This window comes from Mchenga conophoros, linkage group LG5 (assembly GCF_057382185.1).
Source record: "Mchenga conophoros isolate Kocher_MC1m ecotype Shallow Benthic linkage group LG5, M_conophoros_male_GT1.1, whole genome shotgun sequence".
In the NCBI taxonomy this organism is placed as follows: domain Eukaryota; kingdom Metazoa; phylum Chordata; class Actinopteri; order Cichliformes; family Cichlidae; genus Mchenga; species Mchenga conophoros.
Genome location: NC_140530.1, coordinates 33,976,772 through 34,000,022, shown reverse-complemented (window position 1 = coordinate 34,000,022; position 23,251 = coordinate 33,976,772). Strand labels below are relative to the sequence as shown.

Genomic DNA, 23,251 nt, shown 5'->3' with positions numbered 1-23,251 from the left:
CATGTATATATCTTTCTACGTAGCACTCTTAATTCTTATTCTCATGTATATATCTCATGTATAGCTCATGCACATATCTTTCTATGTAGCACTTTTAATTCTTATCCCTACTTTTATTTTTTCATGTCTATTTAAGTGCTATTTATGACACTATTTAAGTGCTATTTATGACACTATGTTTGCACTGAAGCACCGCAGCAATTTCCTAATGTTGTAAACCTGCTCAACATTTGGCAATAAACCCCTTTGATTCTGATTCTGATTCTGAAAAAATAATAAAACAGTGATATCTACAACCCTGATTTCAAAAATGTTGAGACAGTGTAAAATGTAAGTAAAAACAGAAAGCGGTGATTTGCAAATCTCATATTTTGTTCACAATAGAGATTCCAGATGCACAAGCTATCAATTCCATAGGCTATAAAGCAACGCTATACTGTCAGAGATGCAGGCTTTTTGAACTGAGCACTGATAACAAGCTCTTTAGTTTTGAGGAGGCAGCACCCATGTTTTGCAAAAGACTTTCAAGTTTCAGTTTGTCTGACCACAGAACAAGTTTCACTTTTCCTCAGTCAATTTTAAATGAGCTTTGACTCAGAGCAGACGGTGGTGTTGCTACTTCACATTCACATGTGACTTCTTCTTTGCTTCTTAGAGCTTTAACCTGCAGCAAACTGTGTTCACAGACAGTGATTTCTTGCAGTGTTCCCGAGCCCATGCAGTGATTTCCATGACAGAATCATACTTGTTTTTAAAGCAGCGTCACCTGAAGTCCCTGAAGATCACAGGCATCTAGTGTTGATTTTCAGCTTCGTCCTTTGCACACAGAAATTTCTCCAGATTCTCCAAATCGTTTGATGTTATCTATTCAAAGAAACATTGTTCTGAAATTGTCCCAAATTGTTTGCAGATTGGTGAATCTCTGTCCGTATTTACTTCAAGAAACTCTACCTCTTTAAGATGCTCTATTTATACCCAATCATTTCAGTGACCTGTTGGTTAAATTAGATTAGAAATAAGTATGTCACCTCTGGTTAAGCAATTTGGAGGCAAAGTTAGATGTTTTGGACACGTGCAGAGAAGGGATTGTGGACATATTGAACAAAATATCTTGAAGATGGAGCTTCCAGGCAGGAGAAAAAATGAAGACCTCAGATGGGGTTCCTGGATTTACTAAAGGAGGACATGCAGAGGGTTGATGTGATAGAAGAGGAAGTTAGGGAAAGCGTGAGATGGACGTAGATTAGGTGTTCATCTCCTGCTTTGTAAACAGGCTTTCCAGTGCAGCTTGTTTAGGGGTCACCACACTGAGGAGGGAGCAGCCAAAAGAATAAGAAGAAAAAGAAGTTTAGAAGAAGAAAAAGAAGGTTACAGACACGTTCTCAGTTAACCTAAGGAGTTGCAATATGTTCCCCCAGCTGTTTCTATTCAATACCACTTACTTTCTAGCCTTTTGGTTGTGCATCACAACTTTCATAAGACATGCTGCTGATGTAAAATACCAAATAGGCTACTGTTTTTATGCATAGTAAAATGTCTCAATTTAAACGTCCTATTGTAAAGAAAATATGGGATTATGAGATTTGCAAATCATTGCTGTTTGTATTCGCATTTCACCCAGCTTCTCAATATTTTCAGAATTGGGTTCATAAAAAGGCATCTCCAGTGCCAGGGTTAATGCTCTTTCTTGCAATGTTAAAGAATGGCCGGGATCCCTCTTTTGATCTGGAAAATATTTAGTACAGGGTGTGTTTATTCATCACCTCTCTGCCAGGTTTCTAATAATCAGCCTTGTAGTTTTATCGTAATCCTCCTCCTGCATAGAGACAAGCGGACAGCTCTGAAAACATATTTCCGCCTCAACACTGTCGTGGTGCATAAACAAAAATGAAATTACTTGCATATGTATAAAGCTGTATATAAATGCAGTAAAAGTCAGAAATATCTAGAACATAGTACTCTGATGTTAATGAACTTCATTTGCGCCATAGGTTTGACAACCAGAGTTCGTGGCACTAATAAAATACATCATGCATTTCAGCCTTGAGCATGTCACACACTGCATGTCAAAAGGTGTAATCCCCTCTGGTTCGCTAAAGTGAATGATAAGGTGTGACGTCAAGTAACAGCTATTAGGTTTCCATGCTTGTCAGTGGCTTTTCATTCATCTCCAGTTGGATTTTCAGCATTCGCTGCCTCAGTGGCCTCACTGATTGAAACTGAACTCTTTTTCTCATTTAGAGGAACTGTCAAAGCAAAAATCCATCCTAAGAACAGCTATGTACTGATTATTCTTATTCACATTAGCTCCCTCCGATCAAGCAACTAATAATCTGTGGTGCCTAATAGGCTGTGATGGAAATTCATGACACCAGTTTGCAATGAATACTGACATTTGTGGACTGAGACAGTTCCTGTAATTACACCCCTTTTTGTTTCTGTGTAATGGTGCTGACAGGTCTGAACTCGAGAGAGCATCCATTAATGTACACGACTGGCTAAGAATGGTCCGCATCAGATTTATGTTTATCAGCCCTGTGACTTCACAAGAAGAAAGATACGCAATCACAAAAGTGGTTGAGCTGTCTGAGTAACGTTGTGCATGTGTTTCTTTTAAAAAGAGTATTGAAGTGTCTGAACTCTTTGTTTTTTGAAGCAATAAAAAAGCAGCATTTTTATAGTTAAACTTCTGCCGTGTGGGTATTCACAACTATAAAATCGATATTCTTTCAGCAAAGTCTGCATTTTTCTTGCCAATACTAATCAAAGAAACTGCTCTTTATGGGATTTCTTCTTATTCAGTCTTGACAGTATCTCCCTTTTTGTCCAGTGATAAATTTATATTCTCTTTTGTTTTACACCAAACAGTCCATTAGGATATTTGTTCATGTCACAGATGCTTTAGTATGAATAGCAATAATATGTGGCCAGAGTTTCCTGATAAATATCCCTGTTTGGTTTCATAATGGGTTCATTAGTGAAAGTCTAACAGCGTCTTCAGAGCAGCATGCATTTGTTATTCTGTTGTTGTTGTTACACTTGCTTTGGGATTGTGTTTCTGTGTCAAGCAAGTACATCATTATCCCTTCACCCAGACGGATTAGTTTGTTGCTCAGAGCCTCTCCTCCGATATGTCTCTCTTGATGAGCTGACTGGGGAAACAGGGTTGAACAAATGCTGTTAAATGCCACAAGTGTCAGGATCCCTCTCCTGAGAGTTCTGATGTGCCTCCCACCATGTTATTAATATAAGTAACAGATAATCTGTAGTCATCCTCTATTTTTAAGCTCAACCTGAATATGTTTCTGTTCATGACTGGACCAGAAAAAAATGATTTTATGTCCTTTATTTCCTTTTACAGCCATGCCAACTGCATTCACTCAGGCACATCTTGATCACTTCAGTGTAACTCCTGACTACTGCGTGTGGTGGTGGAATCTCACTGAGAAGGCACCACGTACCCGTACTTGAGCAGCCATTCCCTGCGATACCCTCACTCGTTAAAACATAAGTAATCTCCTCGGTAGAAGGCCTGATTATCCTCTGAGGGGACATTAGAAGTCACGTGTGCTGCATTAACGACAAGAGAGAATGACAGTAAAAACTATGAGTAAGCAGGTGGGATCCTGAATGAATCCAGGAAACATAGAGTGAGGGTTGGTGGTTGCCTGATTTCATCCTTTCTTCCTTGCCATTTGTGAATTTTCTGTCATGTACACTAAAGTATGCCCTAATGTAGACAGACATTCAACACAGTCACAAAGACATAAAGGAAGCTTTGTAGCCATATCAAGTACACCTATGAAAGAAGTAATGTGCCCATGTGGCAAGGCAGAAATGGGCCAAAATGAGCTTATGAGCCCCTTTAACTTCCCTGTTTATCCCACTCTGTATGCTGCACGTAGCTTTTCAAAGCCAGAATACTGCCTGGTATATTGTGTGGTAATTTAATTAAAATTACCTTAGCAATATGCAACAGAAAACACAAACATAAAATTAATCGTCAGACAATAACACAGTGAAATTAATCTGTGCTTAGAGACAGAGTGATTCAACTCTCAGAGCAACTCTCTGTCTCTTCTCCACTGTGCTGCTCATTCGCCCTGTTTCCCTGTAGCATGGAGATAAAGTTTGTTGTGCATGGGAGAAGAAACAATACAAACTATTAATATGAGGCTTTTCTCCCCAAAACCAGTAGCCTCAGACTCTTTATTGTCATAATATTAAAGAAAAAGTTGCAAATGTGTACATTTACAAACTCCTTAACCATGACATTTTGGTATTTTTACTAACATTTAAGATGTACTTTGTACAATTTAATCTACTATTACACTTTATTTCACAGGCTCTTTATACATTTACATAACGCACAGGACGTTTGGTCAAAGCACTGTGTATGTGATACCAGAGTGAGAGTCGGGACAAATCGTTTACATTTTCAATTCAATTTAATACAGTTTTATTTAAATACCAACAAATCACAGGAACAGTTGCCTCAAGGCACTTTTCATTGTAAGGTAAAGGTAAACAATAATACATAAAAAACAAAGAAAACCCCAACACACTGATGACCCCGTGTGACCAAACGCTTTGGTGAAAGCGGAAAGAAAAAACTCTCTTTTAACAAGAAGAAACCACTGGCAGAACCAGGCTCAGGGAGGGGCGAACATCTGCCACAACTGGTTGGGAGTATATATTTCAAAGTATAACATTACTCAGAGTAAATGACTTTCAGAATCTCTTGTACTTTTCAGGTACTGAAAACAGAGTTTTTGAAGCTCTTGCTTAGTTTCCCTATATCTCCCGGAGACAGTCAAGCAAATGTTTAATGATTTATAGCTTACAACACAAATTACAACCATAGCCATAACCTGGCATATCGATCAACCAATGAATGTTTGCCTTAAGGAGTTTGTAAAGGAGTGTGTTTTAACCAAACCAAAAACTAAAGTCAGTCTAAGAATATCGGTTCTACATGGTTCAAACGCAGCCGTCTTTTAGATATCGCACTACACAGCATTTCCACTGTTGTGTCTGCACTACTCTGAGCATGCAGTGATGAATTATTACCAACAACGTTCTACTTCTTCAAAAAAAGTGAGAGAGAGAGATAGATAGATAGATAGATAGATAGATAGCCCTTAACTGTTGGCTCTTTTCCAATCTCATTGTCTTGCCTCGTGTTATTCCCTGACTTTCCGGTCATTGTGTTCCCGGATCACAGCAATTACCAAAGTTTCAAGAAACCTTGATTTATTCCTTAGATCATATAGAGTGACAAGGCAAGTACTCCACATTCAAGCTTTCTCTCTCCTGTCATTCACACCGTCTCCTTCTCAGCTCCGTTTCCTTTGCAGTCACGCAGTAGCCTGAGCAATACACACATGCACACTGTCTACAACAAGAAGCACGCAGATTGAATCAGACCTGCAGTGTCCAGCTTTTACTTGGGGTTGGAACACTCTGTGATGGTGATCAACCAAGCATAAACCACCACTTAACCAGCACCCCCGAGAGGGAGATTGTTTTCGCAAAACACTTTGTCAATGGTGCATTCAAGCATCATGCTCTAGCTTGAAACAGGTTCCCCTCATCACAGTCAAACTGGGGCACCGCAGGGTCAGAAAAAACATTAAATGCTGCTTTGGCTTGTTGGGACTTCGGGAGATGCTTTGAAGACTTGCAACATGATTTCCATTCATTTACCAGCAGCACCTTGACCTTTTTTTGTCTTCTCATCTTTGACCGAATCACTTCAGAGAAATGACATTCAAGAATGTCAACCTGTTTACTTACAGCTGAGTGAGAGACAAAAAAGTTACAGAAGTCTCCGTTTACTATGAATCTGCCTTGTTTAAAATTCAACTGGTGGGACAATAATGAAAGAGAATACAGTCTCTGGAGCCTTACTCTCTGTACTCTGCTCAGTTTTGAGGTAGAACACATATTGTAAGGCAGTAGGATTAAGGTGCGTGTGTGCGCGCCTATAGGAGTGTGCGTGCTTCTGTGTGTGCATGACGGGCTTGAAAAGGAAGACAAATGGTCTGTAGCTACTGAGGCCAGTGATTTTATTCATCAAACAGCGCATATTCCAAACCGTGTGCGTTACAAGTGAGGTTAGAGGATGGAAAAGTGAGAATTAAAATAGGGAGGCGGACAGAAAGAATGTGTTTTACCATGTAAGTGCGATTTTAACTAAATCCATTGTCTCGAGGGAAATTCTACAGATTTTTCTCAGAGACTAACTGCTTGTAATTTAGATGAAATAATCCCCTAGACTCCTGTTGCTGCACAGTAGCGCACTAAATCATTCGGAATAACTTCGCTCCCCCCCGGACAAGCTCTGGGAGCGCTGTGAGGCTGACAAAATACTCCCCCATCACCGCCACAAGCTGCTGTTCAGTGCCAGAAAAGACTGAGTGGAGCTGCGTGCGTTTCACTCTCTCTCTCTTCAAAGTCTCTGACAAACAGCAGCCATCGGAGAGCGCAGAGGCGATTTTAGGCGCATTCTCTGTGACCACAGCGGGACCGATGTTGAAAGCGCGCACCAGCCTTCCTCCAAAATGTGCCAGTGCGGCTCATCTGGATCGAAACCCAGACCGGGCTCTCTTGCCGAAGCCGGGAAGCTCTTCTTGAAACACACCACTTTGCACGGCTTAAGACACATCTTCCTCAGCGGCTCCTACCCCCGAAGAGTCGCGTGGTTGCTGGCGTTCCTGGCTGCCTTGGGTCTGCTCTTCACCTGGTCCTCAAACAGAGTGCGGTACCTCCTCTCGTCACCCGTGTACACCAAGGCGCACATGGTGTACGCCAAGCGACTCGTTTTCCCCGCTGTCACCATTTGTAACCAGAACCTCCTTCTGCCGCGGCGCATGAAGAAGACTGACATATTCAGCGCGGGGAAGTGGCTGGGACTTCTGGGGATGAACGGGCAGGTCTCCCCCGCTGCGAGAGAGGCGCTTACCCCTTTGCGGGGCGACAGCGCAGAGGGCGAGCCGCCCTGGTCCCCGCTGTCTCGGATTTTGGACTTCAACCACTTCCTTCCTCCTCCCCGGGAGTCCGAGCCGTCCATGAGACAGCTGCTGGACCGGCTGGGACACCAACTGGAGGAGATGTTGTTGTATTGTCGGTACCAGGGAGAGCTCTGCGGGCCTCGCAATTTTAGCACTGTGAGTGTTTTGCCAAAGTTATTTTATTTTATTTTTTTATAAGTGAACCGCACTCCTCCCCAACAGGTTGATGCCGTTTTTAGAGATGGATGCAGGTTTGGGGATTATTAGGCTGAGTGAAATGTTTATTGTCTGATCGAATCTTACATGTGGCACAAGAATAGGTATCACTCTACGAAATTAATTCACTTTGAAGTCACGCAATTACAAGAATGCACAACACGCATTCCTCCGCACTGTTGCTTGGTGATGTGCCCCAGTAGTTCAATTAACTCTCCCTCTCTCCACGTCTTAAGCTCTATCCATCTACGCCACTGTTATATTTATATGGACTTACGCAGCATCCCACTCTTTTTCTGGTCAGTAATTATTCTGACTGTATCTGAATTCATAAATATATTTCCGTAATAGTTCTGCATTAATGCCCCTAAACAGGCTTGACAAGATTTGAAGTGATGGTTTTATATTTGCATTTCTGCCTCCCTTGTTTAAACAAACTTATATTTCTGTCACTTTCATAAATTACTGAATTTCTCTTGTAAATTCCACAGGAACAATAGCAAAAGATTTAAAAAATAATTCAGTGGAGATGTTTGCAAAATCCAGTAACCTTCAGTGTTGGCCACGTGGTCTGGATTGATCCCTCCTTTGTCGTCCATTACTTCTGGATCAATGTGTATACACTTCTAGACCAATCTGCCCCTAATGAAGACTTTTGATTCATTTAGGAACATTTTACAACACTCACTGACAAAGTGATAGAGTGCAGTTAACGTTGGCCTCAATGGTAATCTGCAGCCCCATTGATTGCATTCCATCATCATGTGGAGAACAATGTAAAAGCCAAGTGCTGCTCTCTCTCCCACCTCATTACCCAAATTTGTTTTCAGTTAAATAGATTTTGTTATGGTGTTAGAAACACAGTTTGATGTCAAGAAGGCTCCTCTGCTATTTGCAGCAGGCATGATGACTAAGGATTATTTTATCTTTTAGGAAAATGTATAATTTGAAACTCCTTGCCTTGATGGCAGCCCTCAGTCTGTGTCATCAAACCATATCCACAAATAATGCATCAAAAACTGCTTTTTTCATCTCCAATTTACAAAGCAACAGAGCCAGAAAAACAAAAACGTTATCACAGTCAAACACATTTCTTCATAACATCATCTCTAATGTTGTATTAAGTGGGGTAGGGTCTAACCGAAAACAACTTAATTTACAGATATGCATAATAGCAAAGTCTGTGTTTTGGGGGCAAGTGCTACTCCACTGATAATCAATGATGATCTCCTTGGCTTCTGGGCAGGCAAGACAAGCTGTCAGCGTGAGTCAGACCAATAGAGTCAGTCACACTTGAGAAGCGAGGTGTGGAGGACGAAGGCGAGTCTGTCTACATAGACTTTGAGGATGTATTGACTTTTGTGCAAGAACCCCCTGTGATGTTGGGTCTCTCTTGAAGCTCTATAAATATGGTCCACTGGCCTCAGCAATCTATCCTTCCCTCCGTTCGTCTTTATCCGTGCTTCACCAACACACATGCTTAATTCTCAGGCCTGTCTCTCTTCACTTGTGGGTCACAGACATTGATTTCTATTTAAGAAGTTGACCTAAGAACGAGCTGGCAGCCTGGGCACCTCCTGCGCGCTCCACTGACTGATGACTCCCTGCCCAGTTTTTCTTAAATCTTACTGGGAAGTCTGTGTATTTAAAGGTGTATTTGGTTTGCCGATCATCAGTGAAACGTTAAGTCAACATTAACCGATGAATTAATGACTTGCGAGCAGCAATATAAGCAGTAAACAAAATATTTACACATTATCACCTTATGAATTTGTAAGCAAGCTGTTAGTTATTAGCAAACAGCGGCCTTTTTATATCTCCAGCCAACATCGCGTAACATTAGGATTCATTCTGAGACATGTTTCCGTCCACTTTCTTCTTTGGTCAACTATGTTTACCAGTTAGTTGTTTCTTTTGTGTTTGTGCAGTACCTGCCCAGCATCAAACAAAGCAATCTTTTTTTTTCTGATAACAGACCCCTGCTGTGTCTGGAGAGAATGCTAGTGGAAGCAGTGACAATAAACCAAAAGATCTTAGACCAAAACAGCTTTTATATTCATTCCTGCACCTTCTACAACATCACCAGCAATAGCATCATTATTCTAAAAGGCATGCAAATGGGCTTTTTTTTATTTAAAATGAGTTACTTTGATGCTTCCTAATTGGAAAACTTTCTGTGTTGTTCCACTTTAACCCACACCTGTTTTCTTCTAACTAGTCAGAGACAAATTGGGAGCAATGAGCAAAGTTGCCATTTGTAAAGGTGACAGAACAAAAACCTGGCAAGATCCATTTAGATCCTAAGCACCTCTAAGGCTCCCCTTCTAGGCTGACTTGAATAAAAGCTGAGCTCATTCTTGACCTTGGAAACAGTTGTCTTGTTTTTCAAAGTCCGATAAATAGATTCTGTGGGTTCTCATCTGCTGCTGTGCAGAACTCGATATGGAGGTTGTTTTTAAGAGATTTTAGAAGTGAAACATTCCGTCTTTGTTGGGGCTCATTTTGAAGTCTTCATTTATACGCGTGGTGCATTTTGTCTGTCGTGTTAAATTGTATTATATAAAGCATATAAAGCAAAGTAAACTGCCATGCGTCATTATAAACTTGCTAATTCTTGTGTTCGTTGCACAGAGTGAAGCTCAGCATAGATAATCGTTCCTAGGTGTGTGTGTTTTTCTAACTGTCATAAAATAACACACTTGTTGTACTCAGCTCTGATTTTGATATGAATGGAGGAGGAGGAAAGTGGTTCCCTGGCAACTTTAGGGAACAGCTTGTGCATCCTTTTCACATTGTCATGTGAAGGATAGCCGAGGGCCATCTCAACAGTCTCAGGCTGTCTCTCTGTGAATTATTTATCGAAGAGAAAGACGGTGACATTTCAACACCATGTGTGAACGAGACAGAGTGATGTCTCTCTCAGTGTTTTCTCCCATAGGTGGGATCTATTTAAATATTTGTATTCTGTGTTTACAAGTTAACAAGATCTGGCAGTTCTCACTTTAAATGCAATGTATGGGGCACAGTGCTCAATGGAGCAAAAACCAAAAGCGGCGCAGGATTTACCTTCAAGGGAAAAGCTGCTTAGGCAATCCAAATGTTTCACCTTCCTTAATGCTAAATGTATTGGAGCAAATAAAGGTTAACGGCAACAAGTTTCAAACATTCACGATCACTGTGCAGGGTCATTAATTACCAGCTTTATCCCTGCGCTACATCTAGAATTAATTTATTTAAAGCTTATCTTTAAATATTATTAACAGGATTTTGTTTCTGCCTCAGGTATAAAGGTTGCACTTTTCCAGAATATTAAGAAGCTCGTGCTAAACGGTAAGGACGCATTTGAGAAATCTTAACGCAAAAACCAAGGCGCGAGAGACAGACATGAAGAAGCATGTTCTGACTAAGCTCAAACATCAGCTCAAACGAAACACAATGAAGATCCTGACTCCCCAAGGTCATCACTGGCACCCACTTCTGCTGCTCTTCACTCAAAGCAGCGAGCACAATCTCCTGGTTACCACAGCAACTCTGACTACAGGCCTCCTGTAGTCAGTCACCACATTACCAACACATACACACAGATGGTGAGAAGGGGTGGCTGCACAGTACACACGCACGAAAATACTGTACACACTAATTTGAGCGTAGTCATTCATATTCTCGTGCAGATATGTGTGCACGCTTGGGCACATGCACAATGACAAATAAATGTGCTTGCAATTGGAACAATCTTATCGCTGTTTTGTTGATGTCTATCTGCCAAATGCTTTTCTCTGTTCAGGGGGAGCAGCAGTGCCTCGTCTTTTGTTCAAACTTGTCTCCTGAAGAGAGTAGAAAAAGTCATATTGAGATTTAATGGGAAAACTTAGAAATTGTGCTAACAAATCAGTAGCTTGTTTAGATGTAGACAGGTCTGTTAGTTAAATTCTATCAATAATAAAGCAAGCATTTCTTTTTTTTCTGCTTTTTTCCTTTTACCTATTGTTTTACTCAGATATTTTCAGTAGGCGTTTTCTGCCTTTTCCATGTCAAAAGATAAATAGTAATCAGATTTTGGTCAGCAGCATCTCCAGGACTAAGATGGATTTCTAGGGCATTTTATTGATATCCTGCTTCTGAGTCTCAGCACATAGAAAGCGGTTAGGAGCTCTGCTTTTCACTAAGTTTTTTTTCCACTTATGCACTTGAAAGGTCACATCTCATATTGTGTCCGACCATCAGAAGGCCTTTTATTACATTTCATCACTTTGTGTTTTAAAAGCGCCTATATAACCACCCCATAGGGGGTAATCCATTGTGGATTGTGCTCCATTTATTCCACACACTTCAGTGAACAGGATTTACATTACACTAACTTTTCCTCTTTGAGACATGGCGCCAATCTTTTCAGCTCTCTGCATCTGGTGTTTGTGACATATGAATAATCTGTCATGAAGCACTAATGTCTGAGTCACACGTCACCATATAATGAACGCTTTCTTATTTGTTCCCAAGATCCATGCAATACATTCAGAAGAAAGGAAGCAGCAACACTTTTAAGCAGCCTCAGTATGAAAAAACGTGCAAATTCTCTTTTTCCTGACACTGAATTCTTATCTCGACTGTTTTCCGTGAGAACTGTGTTTGGGCCCAGAGTCGAGGACAAAGGAAAGAGATTTATTTCATTCATTATTTCTCCGCACTTCTTATTACTTGACTCCAAACCTCCTCCCTTCCTTGCTGCTACTGCTTCCTCATTTGAATGTCAAAATGTTGAAGGTTAACAGGAACTTAATTGAGAGCTAGCATGCTTTGATACAAGGCTCAAAATCATGTTGCTTGACAACAAAGTAAGGGATGATTGTATTTTGGATCCTAGCCATGGCTTTCCATTTCCTAATGTTTATGATTGGATTACACATCCATTAGTTCACTAGCCGTCTTGTCTTTGCCAGTAGGTCGCAGTTCATTGCTGCACGCAATAGTGCCTCTTTAAATAGATGCGACTGCATGGATCAACTCTTCGCATGTAGTTTGAGGGCAAGTAGTTTGTTTTGACTGCATCATGTTCATTGAACTCTGTGTTGTATCTCTTTGTGTGGCAGAGAAGAGTTTGCTAGATGTCTTTTTTTTTTAGATGCTTTTAATCCATTCAGGGGGAAAAAGACTGTATTTTTCATTCAATTGCAAACAAAAACATATATATTCTGAATCTAGCTTTTCAAAAACTCTTTGTCAAATGAATATATTTACATTTTGGACTATGACAAATAACTCTGCTATATGTATATATTTTATACATATTACTTCAAGCCTTGTGCTGAGCACGTCAGCCATCACCATCTTCAGGTGACAAGTGAGTGGTGGTCTTGACTGAGAATCTGAGGAACAATGTTAAAGACTTGTCAGTCACAATGATCCTAACCCAGTGTTCCTTTAACCAAGGGATCTGTGATTTGGAGGGTGGCACGACTCCCAGGTTGAATGCATTCCAGTCAAAGTGGTCAGAAAAGCAAGGGAAAAAAATTGCTTTGCTCCCTAAGATAGTAGATCTATTCATCTATTCCTAGCAATGCAGCAGATCGCCTGTTTTTTTGTTTTGCTTGCAGTCAAAAACACTGCTGCAGCACATTCACTGATAGTGTCGCGGCCTTTTACGTTCCAAACACCAAAAAAGTCCAAGAAAAGGCCGTGGGTGGCAACGGGAGGTTTGTTTTAGAACGCACTTCTGACTCCATTGTTTAAAAATCATATGCCATTTATTTCGTGGAAAATTATAAACAGAAATCAGCCAACTAACTTCTTAAAACTTAAAATTAAACGAAAGTTAACTTAATTTGCTTTAACAACTTCAGAAGTGGTCAAAAAATCATTTTCTAACCCTCCCGTCTTCCCATCTGACATTTGGCAAACAAAAAACAAAAACCTCTCTACCACACCCATCCAGGGTGCTCTTAATCTCTTGATTAATGGGAGGGTCCATAAGCTAATAAACCAATCACTTTCCAAAAGCTTCTCCAATAAAATTAATTACAAATTTACATAACAAAACTAGGTCAGTATATTCTTACACCTTTAAAGAAAAAACAAAAATGAATACAAATTGCATTTTATAAACATTCAACAAAAATGGCCACAACAGATAGAGTGCAGTCAGTGCTCTGTGTATGGCTTATTTCAGTCACAAATACAGAACACTGGCAGTACAGAAGAAAAGTGTTACAGTTTTGCTACTGTTTACATTCACTGCTGCCATCTTGGATAGAAAAGTTGTAGTTGGTGGGGCTTCTCTGACTTTCCTAGTAGGAAATCCATCTTGAAGGGGCATTCCAATTGAAAACTCCAACTTGCTTCAGGTGAAACACAACATAAAGTCTACCTTCCTAACCGTCCTTATGGGACTTTTTGGCAAACCTCTTGCTGCCTATTAGTAAAAAAAAGTTTAAAGCACACACTTAGAGACTATGATCGTGGGGTGATTGTGGCTCAAGAGTTGGGAGTTCGCCTTGTAATCGGAAGGTTGCTGGTTGCTGGTTCGAGCCCCAGCTCGGACAGTCTCGGTCGTTGTGTCCTTGGGCGAGACACTTCACCCGTTGCCTACTGGTGGTGGTCAGAGGGCCCGGTGGCGCCAGTGTCCGGCAGCCTCGCCTCTGTCAGTGCACCCCAGGGTGGCTGTGGCTACACTGTAGCTTGCCGTCACCAGTGTGTGAATGTGTGTGTGAATGGGTGGATGACTGGTTGTGTAAAGCGCTTTGGGGTCCATGGGGACTAGTAAAGCGCTATATAAATACAGGCCATTTACCATTTACTATATCCATCTTTTTTGACTGGCTGGCTGTAAATGTTTAATTTTCCATTAACCAGAAAATTTGAGTCAACTAACCTTTTCAATTCGTTAAAACCAACAGAATAATAAAACTGTTCTAAATTTTAAAATAACAGAAATTGTAGTGATGTGCGGATCGATACTGAAATATCGATTCCTCCGATACCAGTCATTTATGCTCTAGAATCGATTCTCACATTAAAATATCGATATTTTAGTAATTTAGGGTGAATTTGAAGTTTATCATTAACAGGAACACAGTGGAAAGAAACTATATCATTCGGATTGTCTACATTGGAAGGAACTACTTCCTCTTCCGCCTTTGAAGGCAAACTGAAGAGGGACAGGGATAGGTGCTGCTAGGGCGAGACAGACGTCTCTCACAGAGTCCTTTAGTGCTGCAGGCAGGCAAGGTGTTCAAATATATTTCTATATGATGAATTCTGCATTATTAAGTGATAACAACATAGTAATCATTATGATGCTATAATTTGAAGTACAATAAAAGATACAATAAATAAAATAAGTTTTTTGTACAAAGTATCGGTATTGGATCAGTATTGTCGATACCACCCAGAATTTTACTTGGTATCGAATCGGAAAGGAAATCAGTGGTATCGCACATCACTAAGAAATTGTTGTTTTATCTAAAACAACATATAAAATATCTTTATTTCCTTTTGCTTTGGTACATTGGCCTGAGAGACTTTTCAGGCCAACACTATCCCATTCTGAAATAAGTCATGTCATATTTACTTGAGCACACACTGTATCATGCAGTACTGAGAGCGACGAGGGCTCATTTTGTCAACAGCATCTCAGCACTTAGACCTCTGAGGTCTGCAGCTGACAGCCTAACAAAAACAGGCTGCAGTAGGTGCATTTCAGCTGCTTTTGAAACAATCCCGTGTGCTGTTACCTTTGCTTCAACTTCTCGAGAATAAATTCATGCAGCTGAAAAATCTGATTTTATTTCATGGTCAGAAATGAGTGTAAGGTTGAAGGTTTGTGGCTATTTATAATAAAAACTAAACTCTGTTTCTCTGTGTATTTCAGATATTCACGCGCTATGGGAAATGCTACACATTTAATTCAGGCAAAGATGGAAAACCGCTGCAGGTGACGACAAAGGGTGGGATGGGCAATGGCCTGGAGCTGATGTTGGATATCCAGCAGGATGAATACTTGCCTGTCTGGGGAGAGACTGGTAAGCTCACCTTGAGGACATTTTATCCCCAGTTTTGAAGCTCTCACCTTGTACCACTGTTAGGGGAACTTTAATTTAAAAAAGACAGATTCATCAGAATCACCTGAAAACAGAAAGTTATTTTCAATGCCGGTGCTCTGAGAAACACCAGAGGGGGGGAAATAACTATCACAGAGATTCTCTTCCAACCTCTAAGGTAAAGATTTGACTAGGCTGTATTGCATTCCCTCTAAGTCTTCTATATGTAACTGTGACAAATAAAATACATTTAGCAAAGGGATTTTATCCAGGTGTGTATCTAAGAAATTCATACAACAAAAACCTCTGATTCGCTTTTAGAAATGTTTTACACATCTTGATTAATAATGAGTGATGAACCTGCAATGCATTGACGCACTGTTTCCCAGATACAGAATAAGGACAGATGAATACTGATCAGGAAGTTTTATTGTGATATAACCGAATGAATAGTCATATAGTCAGCCCACATGAATCAGACAAGCACTTGACTTATACATAACCGATTAAGGCTGAGGGCTCTCCCATTCGGGGTCGAGCCGTCATCAGAAGAGTTGCGTCTCCTCAGTGCTGCTTCAGGTGAAGCAAAACTGATTTTAATTCACCAGCATAGTCTGCTGTGTGTTTGCATCATTATCTTATAGGCACTGGGAAACGACCGTAAAGGAACAGTCCAGTGCGGTCACAGAAACACAATACTCATGATCATTATTAAACATGAAACTTAGAGCAGTACGCCATGATCTGTCCTGATTTAATTGTATTAATATTAAATGCTTTTCATGTAAGATTATTGAATAATTGAAGACTTTTCCGAGAGGCGTGCTGAAAATCAAAGGATGTAATAATTATGCACTTTAATATTATACACTCTACATGCTTTTAATTCTTTGGAATATTCTGTTAGTCTTTCATTATTTTTAACATAGTGTTTAGCTGGTAATCCAAATTCTTTGTTTTTGTAATTATTTAATTTTTTAATTTAATTCAACTTAATTTCCAAATGATATGAATTGGCAGTTGATTGAGTTATACCCATTTGTTAGATGTAGAATGAGGTCAAAAATTTGTTGTAGGCAAAATCAATAATCAGTGAGGAATCTAACGCTGTCTGCTTGCTTGTTTTTTTAGAGTTAAATATATTGGTTGGGAAATATAGTCAACAAATGCTGTGGAAGACCGAGGGACCTTTATGCTAACTGTTGTTGACAAAAACAGCAAACAAGGCAGGCAAAAAATGCCCTGGGCAATGAAGTAACAGGAGCAGGTGTTTGGGAAAGCTTCCCAACACACACCGGGGCAAAGGATTTATGTTCCTTAAAATCTACTATTTCACACTTACAGACACAAGTAAAGATGAGTGATATGATGTGCATCCTGTAATGCAGATTTGGGGGTTGAAAAAAAGTCATCTGTAGTTACCTTGCAGACTTTACTATAGAGAAAGTTTTTCTTTTGCAGGGAAATACCTCGCAGCTGTAAATAAAAATGTTAAGCTAAGATTTTTTTGACACTCTTGCAAACCACTAAATGAAGATAATAAGGTGAGATAGGTCACTAACAATACTTTCATTCTACTTGATAAACAAAAAAAGATTTAAGCTTGGCAAAATAGGTATTATAATAAGTAGGTGCAGCTGATAGTTTAAAATATGCTCTTTATTCACTTCATATTTGCTGGGTGTTTGAGCGTTTCTACATAATAGAAATACACCTCTCAGGTGTTCAGCAATGCAGGACCGGAAGGAAAAAGACAGAACAGCTGCATTACAGGCAGAATTTACCTCTAAAACGTCTTCACGTACATAGTGATTTTCTACCTTAGCGAATAAAATGCTTTACAATTTTGGCTTCTCATTTCAGACACACATTCATCAGTGGAGGAAAATCCAGGTGCTGGTCTGCCCAGTAGATCTTGGCAGATATTTTGACTAGGGAGAGTACAGGAAACATAAATATGATGGCTCAATTTCATTAAGTGCTCCAGTAAGCACTGAATAGTAACCCAGCATGCACAAAAGCAGGCCCTAACTAAGTGGAATACAGTCAACAATAATACCACTGTGCGTTTTCTACAGGTCGAGCTCTCTGCTGCAAGAAAGATCTGTGGGATTAACTTTCCCAAGACTTCTTAAAACAAAAGAATGAGAGATTGAACCAACAGCTCTATTACATTTATTGTGAGAAATGCATGGGTGATTATTCACAATTACAACTTTATACCAATGGAATGAACAAAGGGTTTGTGCATAATGATTAGTATTCACATGATTTTTTCACACAGCTAAATTATGAATATTAACAAATACATCAAGATGTTAATTTTTGGGACAAAGAAATGTATCTGGTTTTGCCTTGTTACAACGTCACAGCTGACTTTATATGCTTTTATTTGAGAAAAGAAATTTTGCATGAACCGTTCAAGAATGATTTTTATACACAATGCCTAATGTTAATACTTCAGCAGTTCAAAATTAGCGCATTACAATTTTAAATATAAAGAGTCTTTGTTAATATTTGGATGAAAGTTTGCAGCCTGAAGTGTAGAACTCATGGACATCTCCAAATGTTGTGTTTCCTCCCTTGAGTTGCTCCACCAGACCTTTGCTGCAAATAACATTCAGTTGCTGCTTGTTTGTGCTTGTTGTTTCTTCATTCAGTTTTGTATTTAATAATGGAAAAGCACGCTCTGTTGTGTTGAGATCAGGTGGCTGACTTTACCGTTGAACATTTCTTTACTATAAGAAACTCTTGGGTTGCTTGGGGTCATCCATTTGCACCATGAACCACCGTCTGATCAGTTTTGCAGCATTTGGCTGAACCTCAACAGAAAGTATAGCCCTGTACACTTTAGAATTCGTGCTGCTATTACAATCAAAAGTCACATTGTCAATAAACACTAGTGGCCTGGTTCCACTGGAAGTTATACCAACACGTTAGACAGATGATGCGGTATGCTTTGGATCATGAGTTGTTTCTGGTTCTGGTACAAGTTAACTGTAGTTTCTACAGTTTCTGTAGAAGCTTCGACATCACTTCTACAGAGCTGTCGAAGCTCCTTTATGTCTTTTTTTGGCAGTCTAATCTTGATCTTGAGTGTAATCAGTGGTTTGCACATTTTTATATTGTATTTCTATTCATGAAGGCGTCATGAAGTGATACACCTGCTGACGCAAAAGTGTTCTTGACTTGATTAGATGTCGTGAAGTTGTTTTTCTTAAAAGTGGAAATAATTTGTGCACTTTAGCTGTCTTCTGTGGTCTTTCGGGCCTTTTGGTGTTGAGCTGGTCAGAGCATTTATTCTATTTAACAGTGCACCAGATTGTGGATTTGGCCACTGTTAAAGTTTTTGTTGTCTCTCACTGTTAGGTTTATTTGCATTTTTTGGTCTAATGATGTCCTCTTTGGGCCTCATATTTTAAAATCACAGTAAAATTACAGTGAAAAGCTATAACATACAATTAAACACTTTTAAATGAACGTCAAATATTATGTCTGCTTTATTTGTCATATAATAGCATGGGAGAAGGCGTCACCTGGATGCTCCCTTGTCAATTGGCCAATTAAATTTGAACCTCTGAAAATGGGGACCTGTGTATAGAAATGGTTGTAATTACTATATATTTGTAGCCAAATATTTTGTAAAATCACCTGAAAAAACCTGAAAGTCTGCACTTCGATCACATATTGATTGTTTGATTTACAATCTATTGCGGTGGTGAGAAGCAAAACCATGTTTGTCCCACACATTATGGAGCAAACTGTATAAAAAATATATAAATATAAAAGCTAGTGTCTAACTACCAGTGAAAAACCTCCCAGAATCATGGGAATTATGGATAACAGTCATTTATGTGTGGAGTGGCATCAAAAGGTTTATGGATATTAAAGCTACAACACCCTCCATGTCTTTCATATGATTATTCCATAAAATGTTAGACACACTGGTGTTTGAACCAAACAGTTTACCACAACTTTAAAGCCAGTGTTCTTTACTAAAATAAATAAATCAGATCCGAATCCATGAGCATGCCTCCTAAGTAATGTGGAAATAGCTAATTCTGATTTATTGAACTTAGCGGCCCATGTCCACTGCAAAGACGAGAGAGAAACGGGAGAAGGAGGGAGAACAGGTCAAGTGTCGTCTGCACAAAGAACGCCAGCAGAGCAGCACAAACTCAATCTTCACAGTTGGTATATTGTCAAAAAAATGTTTTTAAAGGGAATGTACCAGAAGGAGAGAATGTGTAGCAGCTGATCGAACCATGTAACAAAGAAACAGCAGCTTTAGAGATCAAAAAGAATCATCAGATACACCTGAGTTCACAGGCCGTAGGATTAGTGAGTAAAAGTAAAGCGGGCGAGTGACTGAACAATAAGACAGGTAGGATTAAACTAGTTTAAGAAAATGCGCAAAAGATAAAGTGGATGTAAGTGTATTATTTTACAGGTGTAGTTGAACTTGCTTTGATAAAATCAGGGTGTATCAGGCGTACAGGGGAACATGGATGCAAACGTAAGAAACCTTCTTAAAAATCATTTTGTTTTTTCTTTTTTGTTTGTTTTGACTTTTTTCTTCTTTTTTTCTTTTTTTCTTTGTTAAAAAAGGACTGGAGTGGATCTTTCAGCATGACCAGCTACCCAATGGAATAATTTTACCTAGGGGAAAATCAGAGGAGAAAAGCCCTCCAGAGCTCTGACCTAAATCCCATAGAGCACCTATGGGATGTCATGGAGAAAAATGTCAGCCTTGAAAGCTTTTCTGGCTGAAAAATGGAGAGAATTTTGTTACTACAGTTAATTGGTGACTAGCATTTATGTCCAGACAAGGGTGACAAACTAAATACAAAACCACTGAAACTGAAATCTTAGCAAAGCAATTCTCTTTTCTCTTGATTTTAATTTGCTTGAGAAATGGGAATAGAAAACACAGTTTCCACTGACATTTAAAAATTATTGTTGCAGTGAAATTGTGATATTTTTAAGTGTCCAGCAGTTTTTGTGGACCGCTTTAGTTGTCATTTTCAGGGTGTCAGGGGGTGAAGCATATGCTAGAATTCATAAATTAGAGAAAGGTTACTCCCAGGATACAATATCAATCTACAGATAATATACGTGTATGAACGTGTCTGTATAATTTATATGAACACTCATATTAACACCTCTAGGTAAACAAGAGCAGTCAGACTGCAAAGCTCAAACAGGGCTGAAATTGCCTCTACGTTATACATAAATTAAATTTCTGGACCCAGATCCATTGAAATTTGATATGTAATTGTGAAGATATGATGCAGAATATCAGATTTGGCAATGGTAAAGAATCCTTCTAAAAAAAAAATAATTTAACCAAGAACTGGATTAATATCAGCCCTTAAAGTTGATCACGCCTAAGTTGGGCCAAGTCCCACTTCTAGTAAATCCATCATGCACGTCCATCCATAATTTTTCAAGCAATTCTACTAAAAAACAGAAAAATAAAGAAGCAGTCAAACAAATCTTTGATGGAGGTAATTAGGAGCTTAACCTTCACTATATCTGCATATCTTCAGACTGTGGGAGGAAATGGGAGCAACAATATGCTTTAATAAGGAAAAAGTTAAATAAATTGAAGTAATTTGAAAATGTGTCTGGTGGCAGCTGTGAAAACACACATATATTTTTTATACTAAAAACTGACAAGGTTATTGTGAGCCTCTCCTGGTTATTGATTTCTGTGCTGAGACATATTATCACATACCTGGCATTATTTCAGAAGAAAGCACAGGCAGTGAAACAATAATGAAGCAACGTATAATACTCGCATTTTGTTCCATACTTTCACCCAATTGTTATTACTTCAGTTGTGTACTGAAGACAGATGTCCACTACTTAAAGTCCTCCTGTTTGCACTCATGCAAACAGGAGCTTGGGTATGACATATACATATATGCTGCTTTAAGCCTCAAGCATTCGTCTAGGCTGCAGCAGCAGCAGAAAATGGCTTTGTGTATCAGAAAAGAAATGTGTAACCGTTAAAGTCTGTGTCTCTTTTTTGAAGCTCTCTTGCCAATTCAAGCCACATTTCAGAGCACTTTAATTGAAAATAGTGAGAAAGCCTAGCACTTAGACGATTATAGCAAGTGACAACTGGAAAGAAAAGGCGGCAGGAAACAGACATCCTACTTTATCCCCGAGCCGGCGCTCAAAGAAGCTAAACCTCTTGAATCCAACCTGCCATCGCCACGATAAGCAGGTCCAGGGTTCTGCAAAAGTATGTTTGCACAAGTATAGGTTTGAATCACCACCTCGCTGTGAGGTTTCCCTGATCTCAGTATCAAAGAGGCCCATCTGGTTCATTTAAAATCTATACAGCAGAGTGCTATAGCAAGACAAGCTGTCAGCTATATTGATTTTCGTTTTATCCTCATCATCAATTATTTATTAATTTTATGCATTCACTCTCGTATGCCCTTGTAGTGCATAAGACTCCTGCGGGGCGTGTATTGTTATCAGCTGGTGTATTTGGGAAGTCCACCTTCTTTATCCTGTCACTTCTCATTCCAATTATTAACTCCTAAAAGTCCACAATGCATTTGTCATCCATGGAAAATCATGGCAATTACGAATTAATAACTCCACTGGGATAGTTCTTTCCTGCTCAGCTGAGACTACAATTTTACGTTTCTCATTTTGTTTTAACTTTCAGCATCTTTTTTTTTTTTACTCGTTAGCTGAGCTTTGTCTCCATCTGATTAGTAACAATTGCTGCTGGTTTGATCATGCAGGCCAGTCTGTGCATACAAATCATCATCCTCATTGTAAATGTCGTAATCTCTGTTATCAACAGATGAGACATCGTTTGAAGCAGGGATCAAAGTTCAGATCCACACCCAAGATGAGCCGCCGTTCATAGACCAGCTGGGCTTCGGAGTGGCGCCGGGGTTTCAGACGTTTGTCTCCTGTCAGGAACAACGGGTACGTCCTTGGAAAGATGGCACAAGTGGAACGCTGAAACTACAATAACACACTGTATCGCAGCGTGTTTTGTCAACAAGATGTTGGAGGATAATTTGTTGCAGTTATAAAGAGGCATTATCTGCGAAAAATAATCTGTTGCACTTTCAAAATGATGAAAACATTACTCTGCTTTTCAAATCCCTGAATAATTTAGAGTAGTAATTACTCCTACAGGAAAGGCTGCTAGTCTCCCTGCAAAGAGTACTTCTATGATTTAGAACTTCATTCATATAGCATGAAACATGGTGCCTTTATTACCCACAATGCAGCTTGAAGCTCTCATGATGAGATTCAGGTGCTTTCTACCAGAATGTGGCCTTGAGGCGGAAATGAGTAGCAGAGGACTGAGGTCACCTATTTCTAACAGCCTCAGACATATTTTATTGTCAAACTTCACTTTTCAGTCCTGACATAACGTAAGCAAATTTATGTTTTCACACGTTTTCCAGAAAACAATGCCCTTTCACACATACACTCCGTTCCATTCATCTGACAGGATCTTGACTTTTGAGCTTTTATGACTAAGTTAAAACGAAAATAAAATTTCAATTCATTAAAGGTTGCTGTGCCCTTATTATTAGGACTTTGTGACATTTTCATATCATTTTCAGCATGGCTTATATTTCAACTGCATAAAATTACAGTAGTATATTATGTCTGCATAGGTCTTTCCAGTGTCTTCTTGAGTTGCTCTGCTCACTGACAAATGCCCTAAATAGAAATAGCATGTGCGTAATAATAATTTATCTTAATGACTCTTTCTGCATTTTAGCTTTCTAATAAGCTTTACAATATTTTTACAATCTTTTTAATGTGTCTTCAGTAGTTCTACATCAGATGACAGATCTCTCTTGCAGCCTTTAAGCAAGAGATGCTGTCTCAGCGGCACAAACATACAGACACAGAGTGTGACAGGGAGAGAGACCCTGCTCCTAGTGGCAGTGGAAGAGGGAAGTAAATGTTCCAAAGTGTAGTTACTCATCACTAGAGTCA

General features: G+C 39.4%; 1 protein-coding gene across 3 annotated transcripts in view; it reads left to right on the top strand.

Moving 5' to 3' along the window:
- Nucleotides 1-23,251, top strand: part of asic1b (acid-sensing (proton-gated) ion channel 1b) — a 186,907-nt gene that overhangs the window by 139,626 nt on the left and 24,030 nt on the right. For 2 of the 3 annotated variants that reach the window (XM_085275062.1, XM_085275060.1), the window contains 2 exons: nucleotides 15,094-15,244; nucleotides 22,089-22,216. In XM_085275062.1, the coding sequence (XP_085131188.1) occupies nucleotides 15,094-15,244; nucleotides 22,089-22,216 (279 nt within the window). Of the gene's footprint in view, nucleotides 1-6,230; nucleotides 7,170-15,093; nucleotides 15,245-22,088; nucleotides 22,217-23,251 lie in introns of those variants that run through there. The other variant, XM_085275061.1, reaches the window with a different exon arrangement.